Genomic DNA, 22,312 nt, shown 5'->3' on the forward strand with positions numbered 1-22,312 from the left:
GCCACACATATTATATATTTTAAAATTATTTTTATTTTTGTTTTATTTTATTATTATTAACCTAATCGAATTATTCTACTCATCATTTACATACCACATACTTATTATAGAAAAAATAAAAAATAAAATAAAGAAATGTAGTGTGTAATATGTAAGGATGATAAGTAAACTTATTCAATTTTAAAAGTCTAATTTTACTCATTTGTTTTCAGGAAACATCTCATCTCATCTCACTTCATCATTACAACTTTCCCAAATTTTTACACAAAATAAAATAAACAATTCAACTTTTTCAAATCTCAAAACAAAAATAATATTAAAAAATATATTCTAACAATATATTATTCAACTTTTTAACTTTAATCTCATCTCATCTTTAAAAATAAACGAACCCTAATTTTAGTTCAAACATCTTTTAAACTTAAAAAAAAAAAATTAATTACAAATTTTTATTTGGACGTCTACCTAGATTTTTACTGAGAAGTTAAAAATTAAAAATTAAAACAAGTTTTACAAAAATTAAAATAATTATATTCAAATCATTTTTAAAAATAATTCAAATAATTTTTAACTTTATTTTTTAAAAATTATTTATTTATCTACACAAAACTCTATAAAATATGCATCATAATAAGTGTTTTTATTTTAAAAAAAATCCTCAAAATTTCGTTAACTAAACAAAATTCCACTTGCTAACTTCTCCATCGTCCATTATAATTTTTATATATGATTTTTATATCATTAGAAAATGTATTAACTATTTAGAAATAGATCTCATCTCAAAATTCTTATTTAATCTCGTCTCATCTCATTCTCATGAGTAATATTAAATACAATTATGAGTTGTGTTAGCATCGTGCACTTCTTTTAAAAAATAATGTGATTCGCTATTAAAAAAGAACTTTTGCAAGTAGGTCACATATTTATTCATTTTTTTTCAAAAAATGTGTACGACGTTTGCACATTTTATGACTGTAAATATCATTTTTCTATTTCTAAACACAATCCAATTCAAACATTTTCAAACTGATTATTACAATTTTTTTTAAATTAATCATTATAACTTTTGTAAACTTTAAAAAAATCAATTTTTTTAAATTCTCAAATAAAAATAATATTATAAACTATATTATAACAAAATTTTAATTTAAAATATTTTTTATTTAATTTTTTATTTATATTCAATTTAATCTATCTTACTATCATTTACAAATTATTTTATTGCTGATAATAAAATTTTCATTCCATTCCCACGAGACCTATGGAGAAGCATAGACGGGAATGGAATCCAGATCGCTCTGACATGTTGAGTTTGTTGGTTTCCTCAAACGGGGCCCGCCCCCTAGTCGTCTTCAATCAACCTGAACCGCAAATGCAATGCAATTATTCAAGCCTCCACGGTGTCGTTTTCTTCCACTTGTGTCGTTTTATTTCAAAAAATAAGCAAAAACATCAACCTCTGGAGGTGGGCTGAGCCGACAAGCGGGCCCACTCACGTGCTCGCCTACCAAACCTAGGAAAGGGAAGATTCAACCATCCCTATGTCGCCACGTGTCATGGCACTAAAATCTTTGTGCGCAAGTACAAATAAAAGCTCTTCGGTGCTCTCCCTTTCACGGTCACGTAAAGTCGGAAAGCCAACCTGACAGTCGTCAGTCAGTAGCTCGATTCTGAGACTGAGAAGTGATTAGAAGAACACTCCCTTACTCTTTGAGGTTGCAACTTTGTAAGTACCCAGATCAAACTTTGCTAGAAAATTTCTGGGATGTTCGGTTTCCTATGATGCCTTCAGTTTCTTGATGTTATCAGAAATCAAGTTGAGAGATTTTCCCAGTTTGATGTGATTTTGAAACGGTCTGTCTGTGTTTCTCATTTTCTCGTCTGGGTTGTGTTTGTTATCATGAGCGTGTTAAATTTGCTTTCCTTAGCTATTTTTGTGCCATTCGCTGAAGTGTTGGTTTTAGAGTCTGAAAATTGTATCTGTTTTCGTAGAACTCTTGCCTAGTGGGCTCTGCTTTGTTGTCATCTTTTGAGACATGTCAGGTCCGAATCAACCTTAATTTCACTACTAAAAAACTTAATTTATTTGTTACAAGCGATTTGATTATCTGATTACTCCACAAAAACAATTCTGATAATCTAAGGGCGTGTTGCTTCCGGTCTTGATAACATTTGTCGTCAGTTTCTTAATTGAAAGCTCGATACCTACCTGAATTTCACAGTAATTTTCCATTTCATGATCAGCATCGTGTTTTTTAATTATTATATATGTTGAGCATTTTGTGAACTACTTTTGTTATTCATGTCAGACCAAGGGCATTATTGATGGCCACGGTGACCGCCTCCCACTTTGTATCAAGAACTTCACATGCCAGCAGTCATGGAAGTTCAGGGTCAGAAACTAAAGCAAACTTGGCACAAATGGGGCTCAGAAGCCAAGCAATGACCCATAATGGGTTAAGATCTTTGAACAAGTTGGATATGCTACAGATGAGAACCAATGCAAAAGCAATTGCCGGGCAAGCAAAAAGCAGAGTAGGAAACACTCAGAATGATAGGCCTGCTGGGAAAATTATATGTGAACAAGGAATGAATTTGGTCTTTGTGGGAGCTGAAGTAGGTCCATGGAGCAAAACCGGTGGACTTGGTGATGTTCTCGGAGGACTGCCACCCGCAATGGCGGTAATAAGCGGAGTTCTCTTTCACTGTTTAGTTATTCTCATTGCTTGATTTGCAATTGTAATTTGTAGCTGTTCTGGTATAAGTTGGGGCATATGGCTGGATATGTTTGATGATTTATTATGGCAATTAATGTCTAGGCTAAGGGGCACCGAGTTATGACAATCTCTCCACGCTATGACCAGTACAAAGATGCATGGGACACTGAAGTTCTAGTTGAGGTAAATATCCAGGGTTATGTTTTCGAAAATGATTTAGAGAGTCCTAGAATATATAAGCTCGATACACTTTTTTTGAAAAAAAGTATGAGAAATGTGAATCAAATGAAAAAATTAACTTTTTCATGGTAGACTACTTTTTCTAAAGAGTGTCCACAGAGCTTCACACCCTATCTAGCATTCTTTTTATGTTTATGGAGATTCTTCCTTTTTGCGGGGATCATATCTTGCTCAATTTTCTAGGCTTATGACTTCCCCCCTGATTGTTCTCTCATGTGCAGATAAAAGTTGGGGATAGACTGGAAACTGTTCGCTTCTTCCACTGCTACAAACGAGGAGTTGATCGTGTATTTGTGGATCACCCAATGTTCCTTGAGAAGGTTTTCTTTTGTTTTTGTTTTTTTAGCACCAAAATCTTGGGTATGAGCCACACTTAAAATAGTGGAATATTCAGCTGATGTTTGACTTTCTGAATACTCCAGGTATGGGGTAAAACTGGATCCAAAATCTATGGCCCCAGAGCTGGGCTGGATTACCGAGATAACCAACTTCGTTTCAGCTTGTTGTGCCAGGTAACTTATCCATTGCTCCCTTTATTTTATTTACTATTTTCAAACTTCAGTCATTGAATTGGGATGAAAATTGAAGAAAGCATAAAATTGACTTTGCTGATGGTGATGGCACACAACAAATGTGAATTTTTCCCAATTATCTGTCATCTCTTAAGGTGAAAAAAATGTTTGTTTCATTACTTTAAACTGTATTTTTTTTTTGTGTTACTTGCAATACATTGGCAAAGAGCTCCTATCTGCCGTGTTATTGCCTACAAGTTTTTGCTTGATGATTCAATTAAGCCAGACTTTCAACCCATGCTCTGCCAACTTTAAAGTGCTCATCTACTAGTGATTAATTCGTAACACAATGTTTGAAGGCTTTAGTATGACATTTTTAAACCGAAAAATGATTCAGCCTACTCATGTTGGTTCCAACTCATCATGCATTCAGTATGTAGTTGTAGTCTGGTAGCCGATCAATCTCATAGTTCTCAACTTTGGCATCTAGGATAACTCAAATAAACTTCCCCCCACCTTCTAATTTCTTACCTTTCAGGCTGCTCTGGAGGCACCAAGGGTTCTGAACCTAAACAGCAGTGAATATTTCTCTGGACCATATGGTGCGGACCCCACGGACCCCTTCTTCGTTTCTTAAAAAATTTGATGTTTCTGTTGATAAATAGCTTCATTAAGGATCTTCCTTTCTGCCCCTTGCAGGGGAGGATGTTTTCTTCATTGCTAATGATTGGCACACTGCTCTTCTTCCGTGCTACCTGGAAACCATGTACAAACCAAGGGGAATTTACCAAACTGCCAAGGTAAGGTGCTATTGCTTTGAAGTACCATCTAATGAAATGGTGCTTAAATTTGACTCTTCATTACTTAGGGGCTAACGCAGCTTGATAAATGATGGCAGGTTGTTTTCTGTATCCACAACATAGCCTACCAGGGCAGATTTGCCAATTCGGACTTCTCGCTTCTCAATTTGCCTGATCAGTTCAAGGGTTCTTTTGACTTTATTGATGGGTAAGTCTCTTAAATGATTCTTGTTTGTATTAGAACGAGGAGTTTCAAATAGACAAGATTTGGGGAATTATCCTCTTGCTAAATGTGTTGTTAATATTTCTGTGGTGCAGGTATGAAAAGCCAGTCAAGGGAAGGAAAATCAATTGGATGAAGGCCGGAATATTAGAATCAGACAGGGTCGTAACTGTGAGCCCATACTATGCCCAGGAACTTCTTTCTGGAGTTGAGAAAGGTGTTGAATTGGATAACATCATTCGTAAGACTGGCATCACTGGTATTGTGAATGGGATGGATGTTCAAGAATGGAATCCGGCCACTGACAAATACGTAGATGTGAAGTATGATGCCACAACTGTAAGTAACTTGCAAAAAACTCAAGAGTTCCTTTGGAAATCTGCCTGTAAAAGTCATTACTTATGGGTATTATATATGATTTATAGGTTATGGATGCAAAGCCTTTATTAAAGGAAGCCCTTCAAGCAGAAGTTGGGTTGCCTGTTGACAGGAATATTCCTTTGATAGGCTTCATTGGAAGATTGGAAGAGCAGAAAGGTTCAGATATTCTGGCAGCGGCTATTCCAAAGTTTATTGGGGAGGATGTTCAAGTCGTAGTCCTTGTAAGTCATTTAGGATGTTCTCTCTTCTAAAGTGTAGCTGCTGCAACAGGCACCATATTGAGTTTGACAATGAAATCTTTTGTTTCTATCAGGGAACCGGCAAAAAACCCTTGGAGAAGCAAATTGAAATGCTGGAGACAATGTATCCCAACAAGGCCAGGGGAGTGGCAAAATTTAATGTCCCCTTGGCTCATATGATTATTGCTGGGGCTGATTTTATACTTCTCCCAAGTAGATTTGAACCATGTGGGCTCATTCAGTTGCATGCTATGCGATATGGAACGGTAGAGCCCTTACCCTCTCTCGCTCTCTCTCTCTCTCTCTCTCTCTCTACCACGTGAGCTCACTTGACAAACTTTGCATAGCTTTAATCATCACTTATTGTGTAACTTGTCCACAGGTGCCTATTTGTGCCTCGACCGGGGGGCTCGTAGACACTGTCAAAGAAGGTTTTACAGGATTTCATATGGGAGCTTTCAATGTTGAAGTAAGCAAATGAATTTTCCTGCTTCTCCGTGACACCAAAGTGCATCAATTCCTCTCTATTTCTCTGTTCTACTTCATATGGAAACTAATGAATCCGTGTTGCCGGTATGCTTTACAGTGTGATGCTGTTGATCCAGCTGATGTGAATGCAATAGCAGCAACTGTCAAGAGAGCTCTTGCAACCTATGGTACCCCTGGCTTGAAAGAGATCATCCAGAATTGCATGGCCCAAGATCTTTCATGGAAGGTTAGTATAATATTCGTCCTTTGGGCTGCTTGTTCCATATGTAAAGTTTACTTGCATTCTATCAAGAAAGTTTTCTATTGCTCAAGTTAAAGCTTGTTAAAGCTTGAATTAAAGAAAACATTTCTCTATCTCACTGGTTTGAATCGTATGATGCAGGGACCAGCCAAACTATGGGAAAAGATGCTGCTGAGCCTGGGGGTTGCAGGCGGTGAACCTGGGAATGAAGGAGAGGAAATTGCTCCTCTTGCCAAGGAAAATGTTGCCGCTCCTTGAGCACCACGCGTTCATAATCTACATCATATTAGGAGTTGGCGCTTTCACCTCATTCAAGTATCAATCCGTGGGCAAAAGCAACATGCCTGATGAAGAACTCATTGCTGTTTTGCAGTATTTTGAGGGTTAATGGTCTTTAAAGCTGTCTGTGTATAAAAGTGATATAAGATCTTGTTTTGGAAGTTAGTGCTTAAAAATGCTTTTAAGCAAAATGTAAGTAAATAAATCTAGTTTTTGTGCTGGCAAGTGAAGTGCCTCTTTCTCCTGCATATTCACCATCTTCATCATAGGCAAATGGTTGCTTTTAGAGGGCTGCTAGAGACAGAAAGGGATCCCACATACTGATGTGGCACATAATTAGTGTGCCACATGTCCATTTTTCCTAGTCTCTCATTCCCCACTTTCTCTCTCTACTTTCTCCCTTCAGCCATGCACCTCACACAACTCGGTCTCCTAGCCATAGCAGCGCTGTCGTAGCTCGTCGTCGGCCACCACTAGTGGCCGTTCCCCCTCACTGGTGACCTCCCGACCGGACCCAGCCCCCCCCCCCCCCCACAGTGCAGCCCCTCTCCCTCTCCTCCTCCTGAAATCGAACCCCTCTCACATTGCTTCTCACTCGCTGTTGTCAGTGCTGCCATCGCAGCCCAACTGCGCCACCGCACCCAGCCCCTCGTTGACGTAAGCTTCTCTCCCAGCTACCAGAGCCCTTCTCTCTCTCCTTTCTCCCCGAGCAGCTCCTCCCTCTCTCGATAAAGCGCTTCCCTCTTTCAGTAATCTCCTTATCAACGCTCCACGCCGGTAGTGTCGCTTGGACCGCCAACATCTTCTGTCCACCATGAGGTGGTCCCTGACCACCATGGCCAATGTGGGGAGTGACCACGGGGAGATGGCGGGAGATAGGAGAGAAAGGAAAAGAAAAGAAAAAAATAGGGAGAGACGGCACACTGGTGCTACATCAATATGTGAGATTACTTTATAGAATTTCTTTGTGTTTATAGTATTTTTCTTACTTTTATATTCATTCCAAAGGATTGGATCCTATAATTGGTTTGAGATCAAATGGGTTGGGTTCTAAAACTTCTCAGAACTCAACCCAAGTTCAAACTCAGGTTGCCCCTGAAATAATTCTCGAAGTCAGTGGAATTCAATGAACGGTTAGGATCAATACTTGGAGATATCGCAGACTGTGTGTTCCCTGCATGATAAACAGCTGGAGCCGGGGACTAATCATACGAATGATTAAGCTAGTGCATGTTTGGCACGCTGGGCCCACCCCGAATATGTTTCAAAAAATTTCATTTCTAGCTCTGTTCCTCACTATTCATAAAAAAAATTCTAGCTTTTTTACCGCATAAAACGCAGAGTCACCGAAAGGCAGTCGTTTTGTTTTTTTTGCCTGTAGGCCAATTCTGCGCTGGTTTCTCTTTCAGCCAGAGGAAGGAAGAAACATAAATACAAATAACATAAAACGTAGTTACCCTTTACCGCAAAAAAAGCTTTTCCTGGTCTGGAAATGGTGACCATGTGAAGGGTGTCGGAGAACAAGCCCTGGGCCCCGCCTCGTCTTAACCATCCCCGCAGAGAGAATCAGTCAGAATCAAACAAACTACGTTTCCCTATGCTTCTTTAAGAAAATGACAAGACGGCTACTGTCTCACAGTCAAGAGCCTCGCGCACTCACACACCCTGCTCCATAATCACACTTGCAAACCATAAATTACCCGTCTCTCTCTCTCTCTCTCTCGGTCTACAGCGTTCCCGGTTGCAGTCCACACGTACGGTCTCAGACTCGCATTGGCTGCTTGCTATCCATTTCTCGCTCGTATCCTTACAGCTTTACTCTTTTTTAAGAGCCGCAGCTGCATAACTTTTCAGTTGGCTCACCCCAATTACTGATCAACCAAGTTTATCTCATCGTCTGCTTGAGAGAGATCCCCGATCCCATGGAGTTGAGCACATTTCGCGACTGCTCTTCGCTAATACTACTTTTTATCTCAGGTATGCTACACAGTCATCTCGTTCTTCTGATGTATTTTGTAGCTTTTGGCTTCGTTTGGTAAATTGGTTTCTAAATTCGCTGACTTGGAAGAAGTTCCATTTTCGGGTTTCAATGTGCATTACTAGGAATTTTGTTGTTTCCTGTAATGGTTGCTTCAATTGGGATAAACTACGGCCAAATAGCGAACAATCTACCTTCGCCAGAGAGCGTGGTACCTCTTGTCAAAACCATCGGTGCCACTAAGGTGAAGCTCTACGACGCAGATCCACGAGTGCTCAAAGCATTCGCCAACACCGGCGTGGAATTCGTTGTCGGGCTGGGAAACGAGTACTTGGCGAAGATGAAGGACCCAGAAAATGCCCAAGCCTGGGTCAAGACCAACGTCCAGGCCTACCTTCCGGCAACGAACATCACCTCCATCTTCGTTGGCAACGAAGTTTTAACCTTCAACGACACCGCTCTCGCAGGTTGTCTCCTACCGGCAATGCAGAATGTGCACACGGCGCTCGTGAATCTTGGGTTAGACAAGCAGGTGGCTGTGACCACCGCTCACTCTCTGGCCATTCTCGAAACCTCGTACCCACCTTCGGCCGGGGCTTTTCGCCGCGATCTGTCGGGCTGTATCACCCAGATTTTGAGCTTCCACGCCAAGACGGGCTCGCCATTCTTAATCAACGCGTACCCTTACTTCGCGTACAAGGCGAGCCCGAAGCATGTCACGCTGGACTTCGTTCTCTTCCAGCCGAACCCAGGGGTCGTAGACCCTGTTACGAACCTCCGTTACGACAACATGCTGTTCGCGCAGATCGACGCCGTGTACGCCGCACTCGCTTCAGCTGGCTACAAGAAGCTGCCGGTTCACATCTCCGAGACGGGTTGGCCGTCGAGAGGGGACGAGGACGAGGTCGGCGCGACCCCGGAGAACGCCAAGAAGTACAACGGGAATCTGTTTAAGCTGATGAAGAAGAAGGGTACGCCGATGAGACCGAGCTCGGACCTGAACATCTACGTCTTTGCTTTGTTCAACGAGAACATGAAGCCCGGACCGACTTCGGAGAGGAATTACGGGCTGTTCAAGCCGGACGGGACTCCCGCGTACGCCCTTTGCATTGCAACAAACGACGGCGTTAGTAACACTACGAACTTCGGGGGCTCTACTCCTGGCGGCTCTACTGCTGACAGCTCTACTCCTGGCAGCTCTGATACCCCCCTGACGCCGCCCACAGGTTATTTGTCCATTACCTCTGCTGCTCCGGTGAGTAAATTTTTGTTAATAATTTTTTCAGAGAAAAAAAAATCTTTGCCGTTTTTAGTGTATGATAATGATACTGTGAAAAATACTTCAGGTCAACTGTTCAAAGGTAGAAGAAAACAACATGCATATCTTAAATTCAAATCCTAATTCTAACCGCAAGGAGATGTATCATCTTAACAAAAAGTACCGTAAGTCTTATTAGATAGGCTTTATAAATTTATACCTTTTGCTAAAATTGAAAATATAAATCTTAATTTTATAAATTTGTGCAAGCTTCGTGCATTCCCGTTTAAATAAAATAGATAAATATGACACTCATAAAAATACTTTTAAATTTTGGTCATTGTTTTGAAATTCAAAAGTAGTATGTGAGATTTGAAGACTTTAAAAATGTATCTAATATTATTCAAATATAAATTAAAATAATATTTATTTTATTGATAATTTATCATTAATCATATAAAAGTCTAATGTCTGAAAAAAGTAGTGCTAAGATACAACCTTTTGTACAATTATTTTATAATCCTGTTTTAAATGGATGATATTTTTATAAAGTATAATAATTATTATTATTATACAAAAATGTCACTCAATTAAAAGAGAGTTGTAAAAAAAAAAACTATAAAATAGTTGTATCCTTGCTACTACTCTTAGGTTGTGTTTGGAAATACAATTATTTTAAGATATTTTTAAATTATTTCACTATTATTTATAAACAGTTCACTATTATTTATAAATTATTCACTATTATTTCTCTATTATTCATAAATTATTTTACTATTATTTACAAATGATGTGAATGCTCTTAACAAGCCTTAATATTATGTATATAAACAACAATAAATGCTATATAAACATTCATGTAGCTCTCACTTGAATTCCAAGATACTTTTTGCTTGGGAAAACCATTGTTGGCATTAGGTAATGGGTCTCCTCCTAATAAAATTTCTTTTATATTTATTTCTTAAACTATAACTAAAATACTTTATTTCATATTTCTAACCTTGTAAGAGTATTTTCATTGGATTAGCTAAAAGTTAAATTTAATGAGTATTTAGCTATTAGAGAGCAAAATATGCTCATATTGGATTAGCTAAATTCTAAATATTTAGAATTTAGTTACAGTGACTTTCAAAAATTTTTTCAAATTTGAAGGTTACTGTACATACATCAAATACATATTTTATTAATTATTTCTCTCCATTTCTTTCTATCACATATTTTATTACAATTGAAATATTAATTTGAGTTAGTGATATATTAATTTAATAAGAATATGATTATTATATAATATTCATTGCTATATAATGAATAAATATATAATCTAATGTAGAGATTTGATGTGAATAATCAAAATTAAATTTATCTAATATTATTTTATTATTATATAATGAAAAAATAGCTATTCCAATGTGGAGATTTATATGAATGGAATAGCTAAAAGTCAAATTTCTCTTACATTCTTAAAAAATGTCATTTAATTTTAACTAATCCAATGAGAGTGCTCTAACGAAGGATTCCATGATTCGAGACCTTGCTTCCACGAATCCAACCTCATACATATATATATATATATATATATATATATATAATAAAATTTAAAAAAAAAAAAAACTAATAAAGAAGATGATGATCAACAGTCCCAAACAGCAAATACGACATGATAGATCTTGTGCACATAAATGCACAAGATACCTACCTACCTGTCGCCTGGTCCAGTTTCCAAATTTTAATTGCCATTAAAATCCTGACAAGATATTCACGAGTGTTAAATTTTTATCAACACTCCATGCATTTTGAAGTTTTGGGAGCCCTCAAAACTGGTCCCTCCGATGGCTAGAGTTGGTAAATTGTGGAGGTCCCTTCAAAATAACAATAAGATCTTTGTCATCAAACCCAACACTAATGGTGGTGCTGTTGATTTCAGGAGAGGTACCAATCTGTGGCTGCTCCAGCATTCCTTTTCTTCTTCATGTCTATGATGATGATGATGATGATGGGATTGGTCCACCATTAAAGATGGGAGAGCTAAGCGTTCAAACTTTTACCAGCCTCCAAGTAAAAAAAAAAAAAAAAAAACTGCAAAAAAAAAAGAGAAAAAAGAGGCTACTATGCTGTGTACATTACTATGTTCTGGGAGTCAATTATACTCATCAAACCAAACTAATGGGACCCTTTTCCCCATCTATGCATTCTCTTTCATTTGATTAATAATTGCTGGTGTGGCCTGTAGGGTTTTATTGAGGATTGAAGTTGGATGATTTGGTGCTTGTTCATACATATTTTCTCACTTTCCAGTTGGCAATCAACAGTAAATATTTCTCACTCGTTTTAAGAATAGGTATGTGAAAGATTAAGGAGATTCTTGGCTTGATATGTTTGTTGTGGCTCCTCTTTCAGCTGTGAAGGGGAATATTACTGTTATTACTGAAGAGGATCTTCAATTTTTTTAAAATGTGAGTATATTAGCATAATTTATGATGTAGAGTTACATGGTGAGGAGATAGATGCTCTATAGCATAACAAACCCTCGTGAATCTATAGAATATGCTATTATGATTTGTTTCTTCTTCGCATTTTTGTCTTCAAACTTGCTATTATAAGTGCACATGCTCGTACAAAAACCTTTCACTGGCTTACATTATGCTCATACAACATACCTTCTAGAACATGAATAATAATGGTTATCATTGTTCAATAGAATAAAGTGTTGAAAAGATCAGAGGAAGGACAATTTGTAAAACGGCAAGGTGATGAGGAGAATTGACTACGGCCGCCCTACATAACCCTGGCATAGAACATCACAGGCAGGAAACTATCAGCAACCTAATAGCCAGCCAAAATTTTCACTATATAAACGGTATTGATAAAAGTCACTATCCCTGCTCCCACCAGCCGATGTTCCGCAACCGCTTTTACTCTCGTGACATGTATCTCGAAGCTGAGAGTTCCATGTTTTTCCGGTAAGCGGACTCACCATTCTATGGACTTGATGCCTGAACAAAGTTGGCTACACATAGTAAAAGGGAAGCTCAAAGGCAATGAAACAGCAAAATGAACCCAATCATTGCCTTCAAAACTCCATGTTAGACTGGGATGACTCTCCTGCTACCGGCCTTGGTTCGCTTTTAACTCTTTGATAGAATAACAGATATGCGGCCGAAGTCCTGATGTCAGTTTCACTCACTGGAGAAACATGACTGTCATCAAAATGGTACCATCTATTCTCGTTGATCAACTGCACAAGTTGCAAAGTCGAGCCATAAGAACCAGTGCCTAATGATATCCAATCATGTACTGTGGAGTCTCAACGAGTATCTCCCACTTTAAAAAAAAAAAAATAATAAAAAAATAAAAAAAATCTGTATTAGTTATTATATCCTTTACCTTGCCATATGCAGTGTAGTGCCCACCACCAAGACCACCATAATGGTTGCTGATAGCATATAGCTCATACACGTGAGATTGCCCATCTTTGCCCTTCACATATTTGCTCAAATCAAGGTTGCGAATAGGGAAATTCACAAAAGCGTCTAGTTTGTTCTTCAGGTATCTGCTGTAGGAGAACCGTTTCAAGTGAACAACAAGGATGTCTGGCAACATCCACAAATCAAGTTTTTTTGTTGCTTGCCTATGTTCCTTGCACCTTGGGCAATACCTGCATTTAAAATTTAAAAGATAGAATGAGGCAAGAACATTGCCCAATATTAGAGGAATATTGGTGGAAAAAATTCCTAATTATATAATCTATAAGCCATCGTCAGGACTTAAAAGTACTCTTACCACATGTCATCTGGCCCTAGAGGTTCTTCAGTCAGGAATGCCTCCAAGCATGAAAACAAAGAAACAGCTTCCTGCCGGGTTTTCTTCACAGTGAACCCAGTCTTGTGAACCTCAGGGAGATCCTTGAGGTAACTGGAATCATATAATTCACGTTCTTTGTCACTCCAGTCAAGAAACACCTTAACAAGTTGACTTGATTTTATGAGAGAATCCTTCTCAATCGGCTTGCAACTCAAACCACTTCCATTAGTTAAAAAGAGCTGGAAGGGTAAGTCCCTGCTGGATGTTTCCTCTACTTCTGTGTTTTTTATTGATTCGCCTCCCGGTACAGATTGAGCATTGTAGCTGTCCAATGGTTCGTCCATAGCTTCTGAAACAAAGCCATTTTCTATACTGCTATGAGCCTTAGTCGAAGAAGAATATCTCCTCCTCAAAGGTGATAGCATTCTAGAAACAGCAATACTAATACCAGCTCCATTTAGAGCATCTTCTCCTAAGCAAGTCACTAGAGGGGTTCCAAAAAGCTTCCTACCACCACCCTTTAGATTGTCGGATGTACATCTACATATAACAAATGAAAAGCATTTGGTGAGAAAATTTGATCCAGGAAAAAAGAAAAAAAAAAGGACAGTGAAGAACTTAAACGATACGTGGCAATTACTAGATCATTAGTCCTCTCTAGAAGGTAGTTGCTCCTCTCTCTTTAAACACTCACAGACACCCAGTTAGAGACTTTGCAAAAGAACTCACATACTATAGTACAAATTTATTTATCAAAACTGAGCTAGCACCATAGGCACAGCAAATGCAAGAAGCATTCCTCTCCCCCTCTCTTGTTCACAGGCTTCTTAATTTTTATAGAAAGAAAGGGGGCGGAGCTACCTATTTTATAAGTAGCCTTCAAGCCTTTACTATTTTATATTATTACAATTATCAAACATAGGGAACGGAGCCTTCAGCTTCCAATTTTATATTATTTGCTGATAGATAGGGCTTATAGCCCCCTAAATAGAGAGGCCTTTAGGGGTGCTGTGGAAGGTGCAGAGACTCTGAAATATTTTTCTCGCTATGGCATTCTTTCCTCCAATTTTCTTATCACACAAGTGTAAATCAATTTTCCTTTCCTTTATGGGGCTCAAACTATAAGGAACCAAAAAGCCTTGTGCTGGGCTGGGTCAACACTCTCATTCAACCCAACCATAAGACCGCTGGCCATCCAAAACAGGCTGTTACTAAGAAAATTTCTAACATAATGTAAAATTACCAAATGGAAAGCAAGTAGCCAGAGATTGAAGGAATTAAACTTACTTTTCCTGCAGTCGATGAATAATTTCTAGCTTTGTTCTTCCTGTTCCCCTTTTGGATAGTCGGTAGGCTACAATATGTTCATCATCCTTTATTGAAGCCAACGGTTCCAAAGGGTTCTCAAAATACCGATGGATCTGATGTTCATAAACCTACAAAATCAAAAAAAAATTCCCATCTCCGAGAATTATCAGAAGTGAAAAAGTTACTTTAGAGAGAAACAAAAAAGACCTCAAAAGCAGTGAAAGATATGTTTACCTCTGCAAGCAGAAGGCTTTCATCACCCTTCAAGCAGCATGCAGTACCCAATGCCTGGCTAAGATCTTTACAGCAACCATGTTTAAACACAGTCACAGTGTAAGGCATAGGAAGACAACTTCCATCACCATAAAACATGGTAACCATCATTATCCGTGTCACAGTTGAAGGAAGTGGCAATGATAAGTACATGAATGGGTCAAAAGTAATTGAGATTTTGCCACATACAGGGCAAACCAGCGTGGACTTGTATTGACCCTGAGAAAAATTATAAGGATATTTAGAGTCAAAGAAAACAGTATCTAGGAAACAAAATTTAATCCTAAGGTTGCAGCATGGTGTAAAAATTTCATCTTTATTTATTAAAAAAAAAAAAAACTAACTGGACTAAACACCTAAAGCCAATTTACTTCCCAAACAGATAATGGCTTCTTTAATAATCAAACCTTGAGGTTAGTTCCTAAAATTATTACCAGGAAAGTTTTAAAAGATTTTGTCTCTTCCTCTTCTTCTTGCTAGTTGGGTGTTTCCCTTTCTATACTTCCAATGTACTTGTGTTGCACCCCTCTGCCCTCTTTAATAAAATTTCATTACTTGTAAAAAAATATTAATAGGAAAAGGGTGCGGCTACTATGCCGCCCCATCTTGACTGCTGGGCATACGGCCCAGCGTAAAAAAGTTTTTTTTTTCTCTTTTTTCTTTTCACATTTTTTTAACATATTTAAATACATTTAAAAAATAAAAAAAATACACCAATACATTTAAAATCACTTCCTTAATCATTAAGTAAAAATAAAATAAAAAATTTTGACCAGCGGTCAAATGGAGGTGTTAAAAGGAGTGGGCATAGTAGTGTTTTTCATAGGAAAAATACCCAATCTACTAATTTATTTACTAAAAATATTTTTTTGACAAGATCTTTATTTTGTTATAAATAAAATAATTTAGTATAGAAGGCTAGAAGATTATAGAGCAACCGTATTCATAGAGGTGCTTGAAGGCTCCTACTTGATTAAAAATCTCTTTGACAGTATGGTGAGGCCATACTGATAAAAGCACAATTTTCAAATGTGGTAGACCATATTGGCTATGAAACGGACTTTATCACAGGTATTGAATATTTTAATCCTATGAAAAACTGATACAAATTAAAAGAATTGCTTACTTGGCAAACATCAACAATTACTGAATCATTCCGGGCCTTATGATACTTCCAGCACTCATATGCAACTTCCTCATCTGGTCGACCATCTGAATCCTTCGTTTCAATGTAAGGTTTTTGTTTGACACGATTCAGATCTTCATGCAGCCCATCTAGTAAGAAGGCAAGAAGTTCCTAGAGAGAAGAAATATCATCATTTAGAACATACATAAAGGTAATGTAAAATACAAACTATAACTGAGAATAAACACCAGTAACTCCAAAAGGCTACTCAATATCAAATGTGACGAGCAATCATACAATTGACAAAGAAGCAGCAAGACTAAAGCACAAAAATACAGCTCGCTAGGTCAAAACATCTATGCAGTCAGATGTTGCACATGATACAACATATAATTACTAAATATAATTACTTACACAATCATTTACTAAATAACTATCAGATGGAAGGGAGCAGCATAGAACTAATAGATCAGACTCAAGGAATGGATGAAGATTGTACAGGGAACAACCAACCTTTTTTTAAAACATAATCATATGAGGTGGATTAAAAAATGGAATTCTTGAGATATTAATCACATAACAAAGTCTATGTACTCTTTTAAGCTTTTCCAAGATTTCCTCAGATTGACTTTCTTCCCACAATATAATACGGACATGATGAGACAACAGTCTCTATAAAATATAGCATGGCTAATATCAACTGACAAAAATAGCAGAGAAGTCAAGCACTTTGACATTTTGCAATACTAACCTGAGAATCATGCTGATTATAACCACTAAATTGTGGAGCAAATCGAGCAAGTTTCCCCTTAAATGCACGTGGAGCAATTGTTGTTCGCCCTGAAGACCACAATTTTCTCAGTAGCTCACCAAATGCAAGTGCAAGCTCACCCTGCACATTGCCAACGAAGTTTTAAATTTTAGGTAGTTGAAAGACCAGCTATCACAATGAGCCATAATTTATCTCAATCCATAGGAAACAAGCAGAAGGGGAAGAATAGACAGCCTACATTCATTCCTAGTGGATTTTCTGTGTTGATCTCCTCAGAATAATCTTGCAAGAAATACTCAACAAGAGGGGGCGTGTGAACTAAACACTGAATGGCACTATTCATGAAACAAGTATTCCCCAGATTCTGCAGTCCTGCTAATCCTCCATGTTCTCCTTTTCTCCCAGAGTTATAACTATCATATCTACCATCTATATCACTAAATCCGGTGCTCAATGCACTTCCCCGATTCAAATTAAAACTATAACCTGTTGAATGCCCATTTGATGTGGTTGGCCCCCTGCAATTGTCAAAGATGATCTTGAAGGTTCTAGGGGTACCAGAGCTAACTCATTTCCTGTTGAATCCATGCCAAATTGAGAAGAATAATGTTCATCAACTTGTACCTCCAGAAGGATCTGTGGAGAAAAGAATGCATCAACAATGCAGCTGTGGTTTAATTTACATGAATCACCAAAAACGCAAATTTGGAGATCATCTTCAAAAGAACACATAGAACTTACATCCTAACAAGTAATATGCATTCTATTACGGTAGGGCAGCAAATTTCTACTAGAAAATAGTATATTGTCAGTTGAAAAAAATAGGCATTTCCAAAATTTCACTTAATATCTTTACAAAATCACATTTATCACTTTCACCGTCTTTTGTGACACAGTTACTATAGTCGCCTCATATTGTTTCGCCAACAAGCTCAAACTAAAATGGAACATCTTCCCCCAGTAAGAACCAGATGGAGGGTAAAGTCATGAGCTCAAAAGAAATTAGGTGTTCCTATGAATTACCAATAGAAGAAAACATTTCTTTGGCTCATGAAATGTTTCTACTTCCTACCCAACTAAAAGTTTAGAACAAAGCATGACACTAAAGAACTTGCCTAAGAGTCACAGCAATCTGACCAGATTCTTATACAACTTGAAGTCGACATAAACAAGATGCTAAAAAACTAGCAGAGTCAATAAAACTAATCATTAGCATCTAAGCTGCAGAAGGTATCAACTATAGTAAGTTTAATAGGAGCAATAAAATTAGAACAGCCATCTCCACTGAAATTCGAAGCCCCAAAAAAAGCTTTATTTAGGCTTCATCATTTATAGGATGAATTAGTTGCCAGAGTACCCACATGTTGATCCATCTGCAAGTGTGATTCCTCCAGGGTTTGGTTTGAAATATTTAAAGGTGCATGCTTCTTCTCATTGAAGTAGTCCCAAATACAAGCCTGTAAACCAATAACCAACAAGAAAGGAACTTTATATTACCTCAAAGAAAACAAAAACAATAGCCCAATGGAAAAAAAAAAAAAAAAGAGAAGCACCTTTCCTTGCGCTATTCCTTTAAGTGCACACACCCTATCATAAAGTTCACGTATAGAAGCCTGAAAAAAAGGAGTGAGAACAAAAAGAAAAAAAAATGAGGTAAAAGCAGTATGGTTCACAAGCACTCACAAATGTGAAAATCCTAATTTAGAAGCGAAAAAAACACCAAAAGCAATGTGGTTCTTGAGTTTGACAAATTAACAATCCACAAGTTTTTGGCACAACTAAAAAGCTAAAAAAGGGAAGATCATCAAAGCATTAAATTCATGGAGACATACCATCATCATTCCAAACACTTCAAAAGCATTATAGAATTAAAAGAGAGAACTCAGAAAAATGTATAATCTAGAGAAAATATCGTGCAAAAAAGAAGAAGCCAGTACCTTTTTGCTTAACCTTACAACTGATTGGCTGTTGTCTCTTGAATCAATCAAATTAAGACAAAGTCGATAAACCTCCACATTAAATTGCTGGTGTTTGACACCTTCCTGTAAAATCAACTTCCTCGGTAATGCCGGTCCTCCTTTGTACCTTGAAAAAACAAGATGAGAAAATTATCACCCACTAACTACTGTACTACTGTGGTACATCCTACCCTCCAATATGGAGTTCATGTCATGGCTGCACTTTGAACATATGGGACCTCAACCAAAGACATAATTTCACAATCCCTATGAAATACATTCAACAATAATAAGCCACATGAACACCGTTGAATGTGAGACCTAAAGATGAGCATCTTCACATTGAATTACCAAAAGCATGCCAGGTGGTGACTTTCATTACAAGAATATCTAGTGATAACTGATGCCATATCTATATATGACTCCTTTTTAATTCTATTTGATAAGTTAACATTTGCAACAAATAGCACCAAAGGAGGCACATTCCACATGCACAACAATCAGAAAAAAGACATGTATGTAAGTGACTCCAGCCTCGAAGTACAAACTTTACATTATTCCTTAAACTAAATATGTCACATATATTCTTCAAATCACCTGTCAGAGTGCAGGCAGCCTAGCGTTAGCCGTTAGGGCAGGGGATGAGCTACAGAGTTAGACATCTTGAGTTCAATACTGCAATAGGAGGTCTCTTATATTAACTGATACATGGTTTTAGCGAGTGGAGTTGTGTATCTGGGGGTTGCTTCCCAGGGGAGGGGGGGTCTGAAAGGCCCTACCTTAGTGAGACCCCATGTCATACAAAATGATACATTTTCTTCAAATTAACAAACAGCCTTCACAATTGAAAAAGATGGGAAAAATCAAACAGTGATAGTATTTATTTAAGAACAGAATTTAAATTGTATGTAAAAATTACCAATCAAAAAGTTTTTCCCAAACTTCTTGAGGAACTAAAACATAGTCCACCCCTTCGTGCAAAGATTTTCGAACTTCTAAATCATTGCTCCCATGATCATTTATGTCTAGAACAATATCAGAATTATCAATTGGTCCAGGTCTATCTGCCATTTTTGAAGGAACCACTTTCGAGTGCCAAGAACCAGATAACTGCTTATCAGTTGGAGATTCAGCATTACCCTGACCAACATACCTCTGCCAGCTTGTAAACCACCTAGAGAAAATTTAGACCAATTGCAATCACAAACGTGAGCCTTTTAGTATTAAACATTCAGGATCAAAAAGCAACTTAGCAAGTATTATTAGTGACACCAACTTAAAACAGCGAAAAAAGAAATATAGAGAGATTATATTTCAGTACATTAGTAGCCATTACTCAAAGTTGAAACCAGCCCTCAGACAAAGAGAAGCCACCAAAAACCCGTCCTTAGCCCACTATACAAAATCCAAACTCGAGGTATTTACCATGTAAAGCCTTCAACGCTTTCTCTCCTAATTCCTAGAAGAACAATCTGCCCGCAACAAGCCAAAACCCTAAAACTAGCAAAAGAGCCACATTTAATACCTTACTCCGTCCACTAAAGTATTTTACACAAGTACCTAAAACAGAGTGATCTTCTATTCTACTGCTTCGTAAAATTCTTGTCTTCTCCCTCCGAATGCACACCGAAACTCGCAAGCAAAAGAAGGGGAAAAACTACAAATATCGCAATGACAATTATTGCCCATGATAATGATATGCCTGGAGCAACACACCATAGTTTCTTCATATAAACATCATGCAAACGATCATTTCTTTAGAAAATCCCAACTGGGTGTATATGTATGTGTAAATGTGTGTGATATATATTTGAAAAAATGACCAAAAACTAAAAAGTACCTGTTGGAAATGACGTAGTAGATGTTGCCTTCTTTCAAATTATTTTCGGATATATTCATCAAATCCGTTACGATCCGATTCTCTTCCTCGGGCGGATGCGGCAAGCAACTCGGCCCGTTTTCCATCATGAAACCCGAATCCGGAATCGTCATGATCAATCACAAAACCTGCCAATTGAAAATCAGATGAAGATCTCAAATCCAAATAAAATAAAACTTAAAACTTGGGATTTTTTTATCCAAAAGGTGTTCAGATTCACGAACTGGACGAACCTTAGGTTAAAATATCGAGGGAAGAAAGCGATCGGGGAGCTGGGACGGATATTCAGGATGGAAAAGAGAAAATTTACAGGATTGGGAGACCCTATACTGCAGGGGTTGAGGGAAAAATGATCTGGGAAAGATAAAGAACTAACAAGAGAAAATTGTTTTACGGACCTCCAACGACCTTGTCCTTCATATATTTTTCTTGAGACACACAAACGCTTTTAAAGCCTCCAAGAAAGGAACTTGCAAAGAAGGCCTTAAAGTAATGCCAACTGTTTTACTTTTCCTATGCCTGGAGCTGATTATGACTTTTTTTGGCTGTTCATTTTCTATAACATTTTTTTTTTTCCTGGATTTTCTCAGAACAACACTGACCGTGTACCAATCGAAATGTGTATGCCCTCCCCCCCCCTCTCTCTCTCTCTCTCTCTCAAGATTTTTGACGTTAGACTGTGTCAATGAAGACAAAAGATTTCACTGATTTATCCATATATTCAGCTGAAAAGTTGCTTCATATTTTCGTGATCACATCTTCTATAATTATGGCTTAGTTGAAATTAGCATCTCGATATAAATAGTTTTAAGATCAGCAAGTCAGACTATCATTTTTAAACTCCGATTGAATATTAAATTGAGTTGAGTTGAATTGAGATAATAAAATATTATTAAAATATTATTTTTTAATATTATATTATTTTAAAATTTAAAAAAATTAAATTATTTATTATATTTTATATTAAAATTTAAAAAAATTATAATGATGAGTTTAATTTAATTTAATTTAATTTTTAAACGTATCCTAAATTAACGAAATTCATTGTTAAAAGATAGGCTTTTATATATGAATTTTATATTTATTTTATTTATTTATTTGTATTTATTTTAAGAGAAATAATTTGTATAAGTCTTAATAGATAAATTTTATACAAATCCTTATAAGAAAAAGTAGACTTAACTCTAAAAAAGACTTTAAAAAGTGTAAAAAAAATTTTGTTTTATTAGTATAATTTTGTTTTTTATAAAGTATTTATATGAGATTTGTTTATTTGAAAGCTGATAAAAATGTAAAATTAAAGAAATGAAACGTAAAAAACAACATTAAACAACTGATCAACCAGGCTGCACCATTTAATACGGTGCGTCTAGATGTTCTGACGTGGCAAAGACCCTGTGATCCAACACGAGCGGCCTGTGTCTTGTCGTGGCATTCCGCATGCCATATTTCACGTCTTAAGTGACGATACATTTTGTTATTATTTATTTTGAAAATAAATAATGTTAGTTATCCCTCATTTTGTCCTTTCAAAATTATTATTAGTATATTTGAATTTTTTTTTAAATGAATTTTGTTACTTATCATTTTTATATATCACACTTATTTTTTTTATTTCTCTTAAACTAATTGAATTATTCTACTCATCATTCATACACTAAACATTTGATAAGAGAAAAAATAAATAAATATAGTATGTGGTATGTGGGATGATGAGTAAAATTTTTTTTCTAAAATATTAAAAATGTTACCACTAGTATATTTGTGTATTTTTTTTAACATTTAAAAAATAAAAAATAAAAAACACAAAAAACTAATTTGAACTAATGATAACTTTG

At 36.8% G+C, this 22,312-nt stretch overlaps 3 protein-coding genes across 7 annotated transcripts; 2 read left to right on the forward strand and 1 right to left on the reverse strand.

The window, feature by feature from the left end:
- The first annotated feature begins 1,586 nt into the window (after positions 1–1,586).
- Positions 1,587–6,346, forward strand: LOC121236846 (granule-bound starch synthase 1, chloroplastic/amyloplastic). 4 transcript variants are annotated; one of them, XM_041133323.1, is made up of 14 exons: positions 1,587–1,718; positions 2,306–2,682; positions 2,820–2,900; positions 3,179–3,277; positions 3,380–3,469; positions 4,008–4,071; positions 4,169–4,269; positions 4,368–4,477; positions 4,588–4,831; positions 4,918–5,094; positions 5,187–5,378; positions 5,495–5,581; positions 5,699–5,827; positions 5,984–6,346. In XM_041133323.1, the coding sequence occupies exons 2-14, from the start codon at positions 2,326–2,328 to the stop codon at positions 6,098–6,100; spliced, it is 1,848 nt and encodes a 615-aa protein (XP_040989257.1). In that variant the 5' UTR covers positions 1,587–1,718; positions 2,306–2,325; the 3' UTR covers positions 6,101–6,346. The 4 variants fall into 4 exon arrangements, with proteins under 4 accessions (XP_040989257.1, XP_040989256.1, XP_040989259.1 ...); XM_041133322.1 differs by lacking the exon at positions 1,587–1,718 and adding an exon at positions 1,747–1,816 and having other exon boundaries at positions 2,310–2,682; XM_041133325.1 differs by lacking the exon at positions 1,587–1,718 and adding an exon at positions 1,855–2,043 and having other exon boundaries at positions 2,310–2,682.
- Positions 6,347–7,581: 1,235 nt separating this feature from the next.
- On the forward strand, positions 7,582–11,449 carry LOC121236433 (glucan endo-1,3-beta-glucosidase 11-like). 2 transcript variants are annotated; one of them, XM_041132860.1, is made up of 3 exons: positions 7,582–8,098; positions 8,225–9,354; positions 11,282–11,449. In XM_041132860.1, the coding sequence occupies exons 1-3, from the start codon at positions 8,044–8,046 to the stop codon at positions 11,369–11,371; spliced, it is 1,275 nt and encodes a 424-aa protein (XP_040988794.1). In that variant the 5' UTR covers positions 7,582–8,043; the 3' UTR covers positions 11,372–11,449. The 2 variants fall into 2 exon arrangements, with proteins under 2 accessions (XP_040988794.1, XP_040988795.1); XM_041132861.1 differs by having other exon boundaries at positions 7,717–8,098; positions 8,193–9,354.
- A 521-nt stretch (positions 11,450–11,970) lies between these two features.
- LOC121236432 (ubiquitin carboxyl-terminal hydrolase 9-like) lies at positions 11,971–21,103 on the reverse strand. Its single transcript, XM_041132859.1, is given in 15 exon segments — positions 11,971–12,592; positions 12,742–13,012; positions 13,138–13,698; positions 14,446–14,594; positions 14,701–14,958; positions 15,866–16,036; positions 16,617–16,757; positions 16,876–17,150; positions 17,153–17,273; positions 17,999–18,094; positions 18,191–18,250; positions 18,575–18,722; positions 19,515–19,769; positions 20,436–20,602; positions 20,708–21,103. Coding segments are annotated over 14 exon segments (2,823 nt in total). The 5' UTR covers positions 20,588–20,602; positions 20,708–21,103; the 3' UTR covers positions 11,971–12,427.
- Positions 21,104–22,312: the final 1,209 nt, after the last annotated feature.

Source organism: Juglans microcarpa x Juglans regia, chromosome 6S, assembly GCF_004785595.1.
Source record: "Juglans microcarpa x Juglans regia isolate MS1-56 chromosome 6S, Jm3101_v1.0, whole genome shotgun sequence".
Taxonomy (NCBI): Eukaryota; Viridiplantae; Streptophyta; class Magnoliopsida; order Fagales; family Juglandaceae; genus Juglans; species Juglans microcarpa x Juglans regia.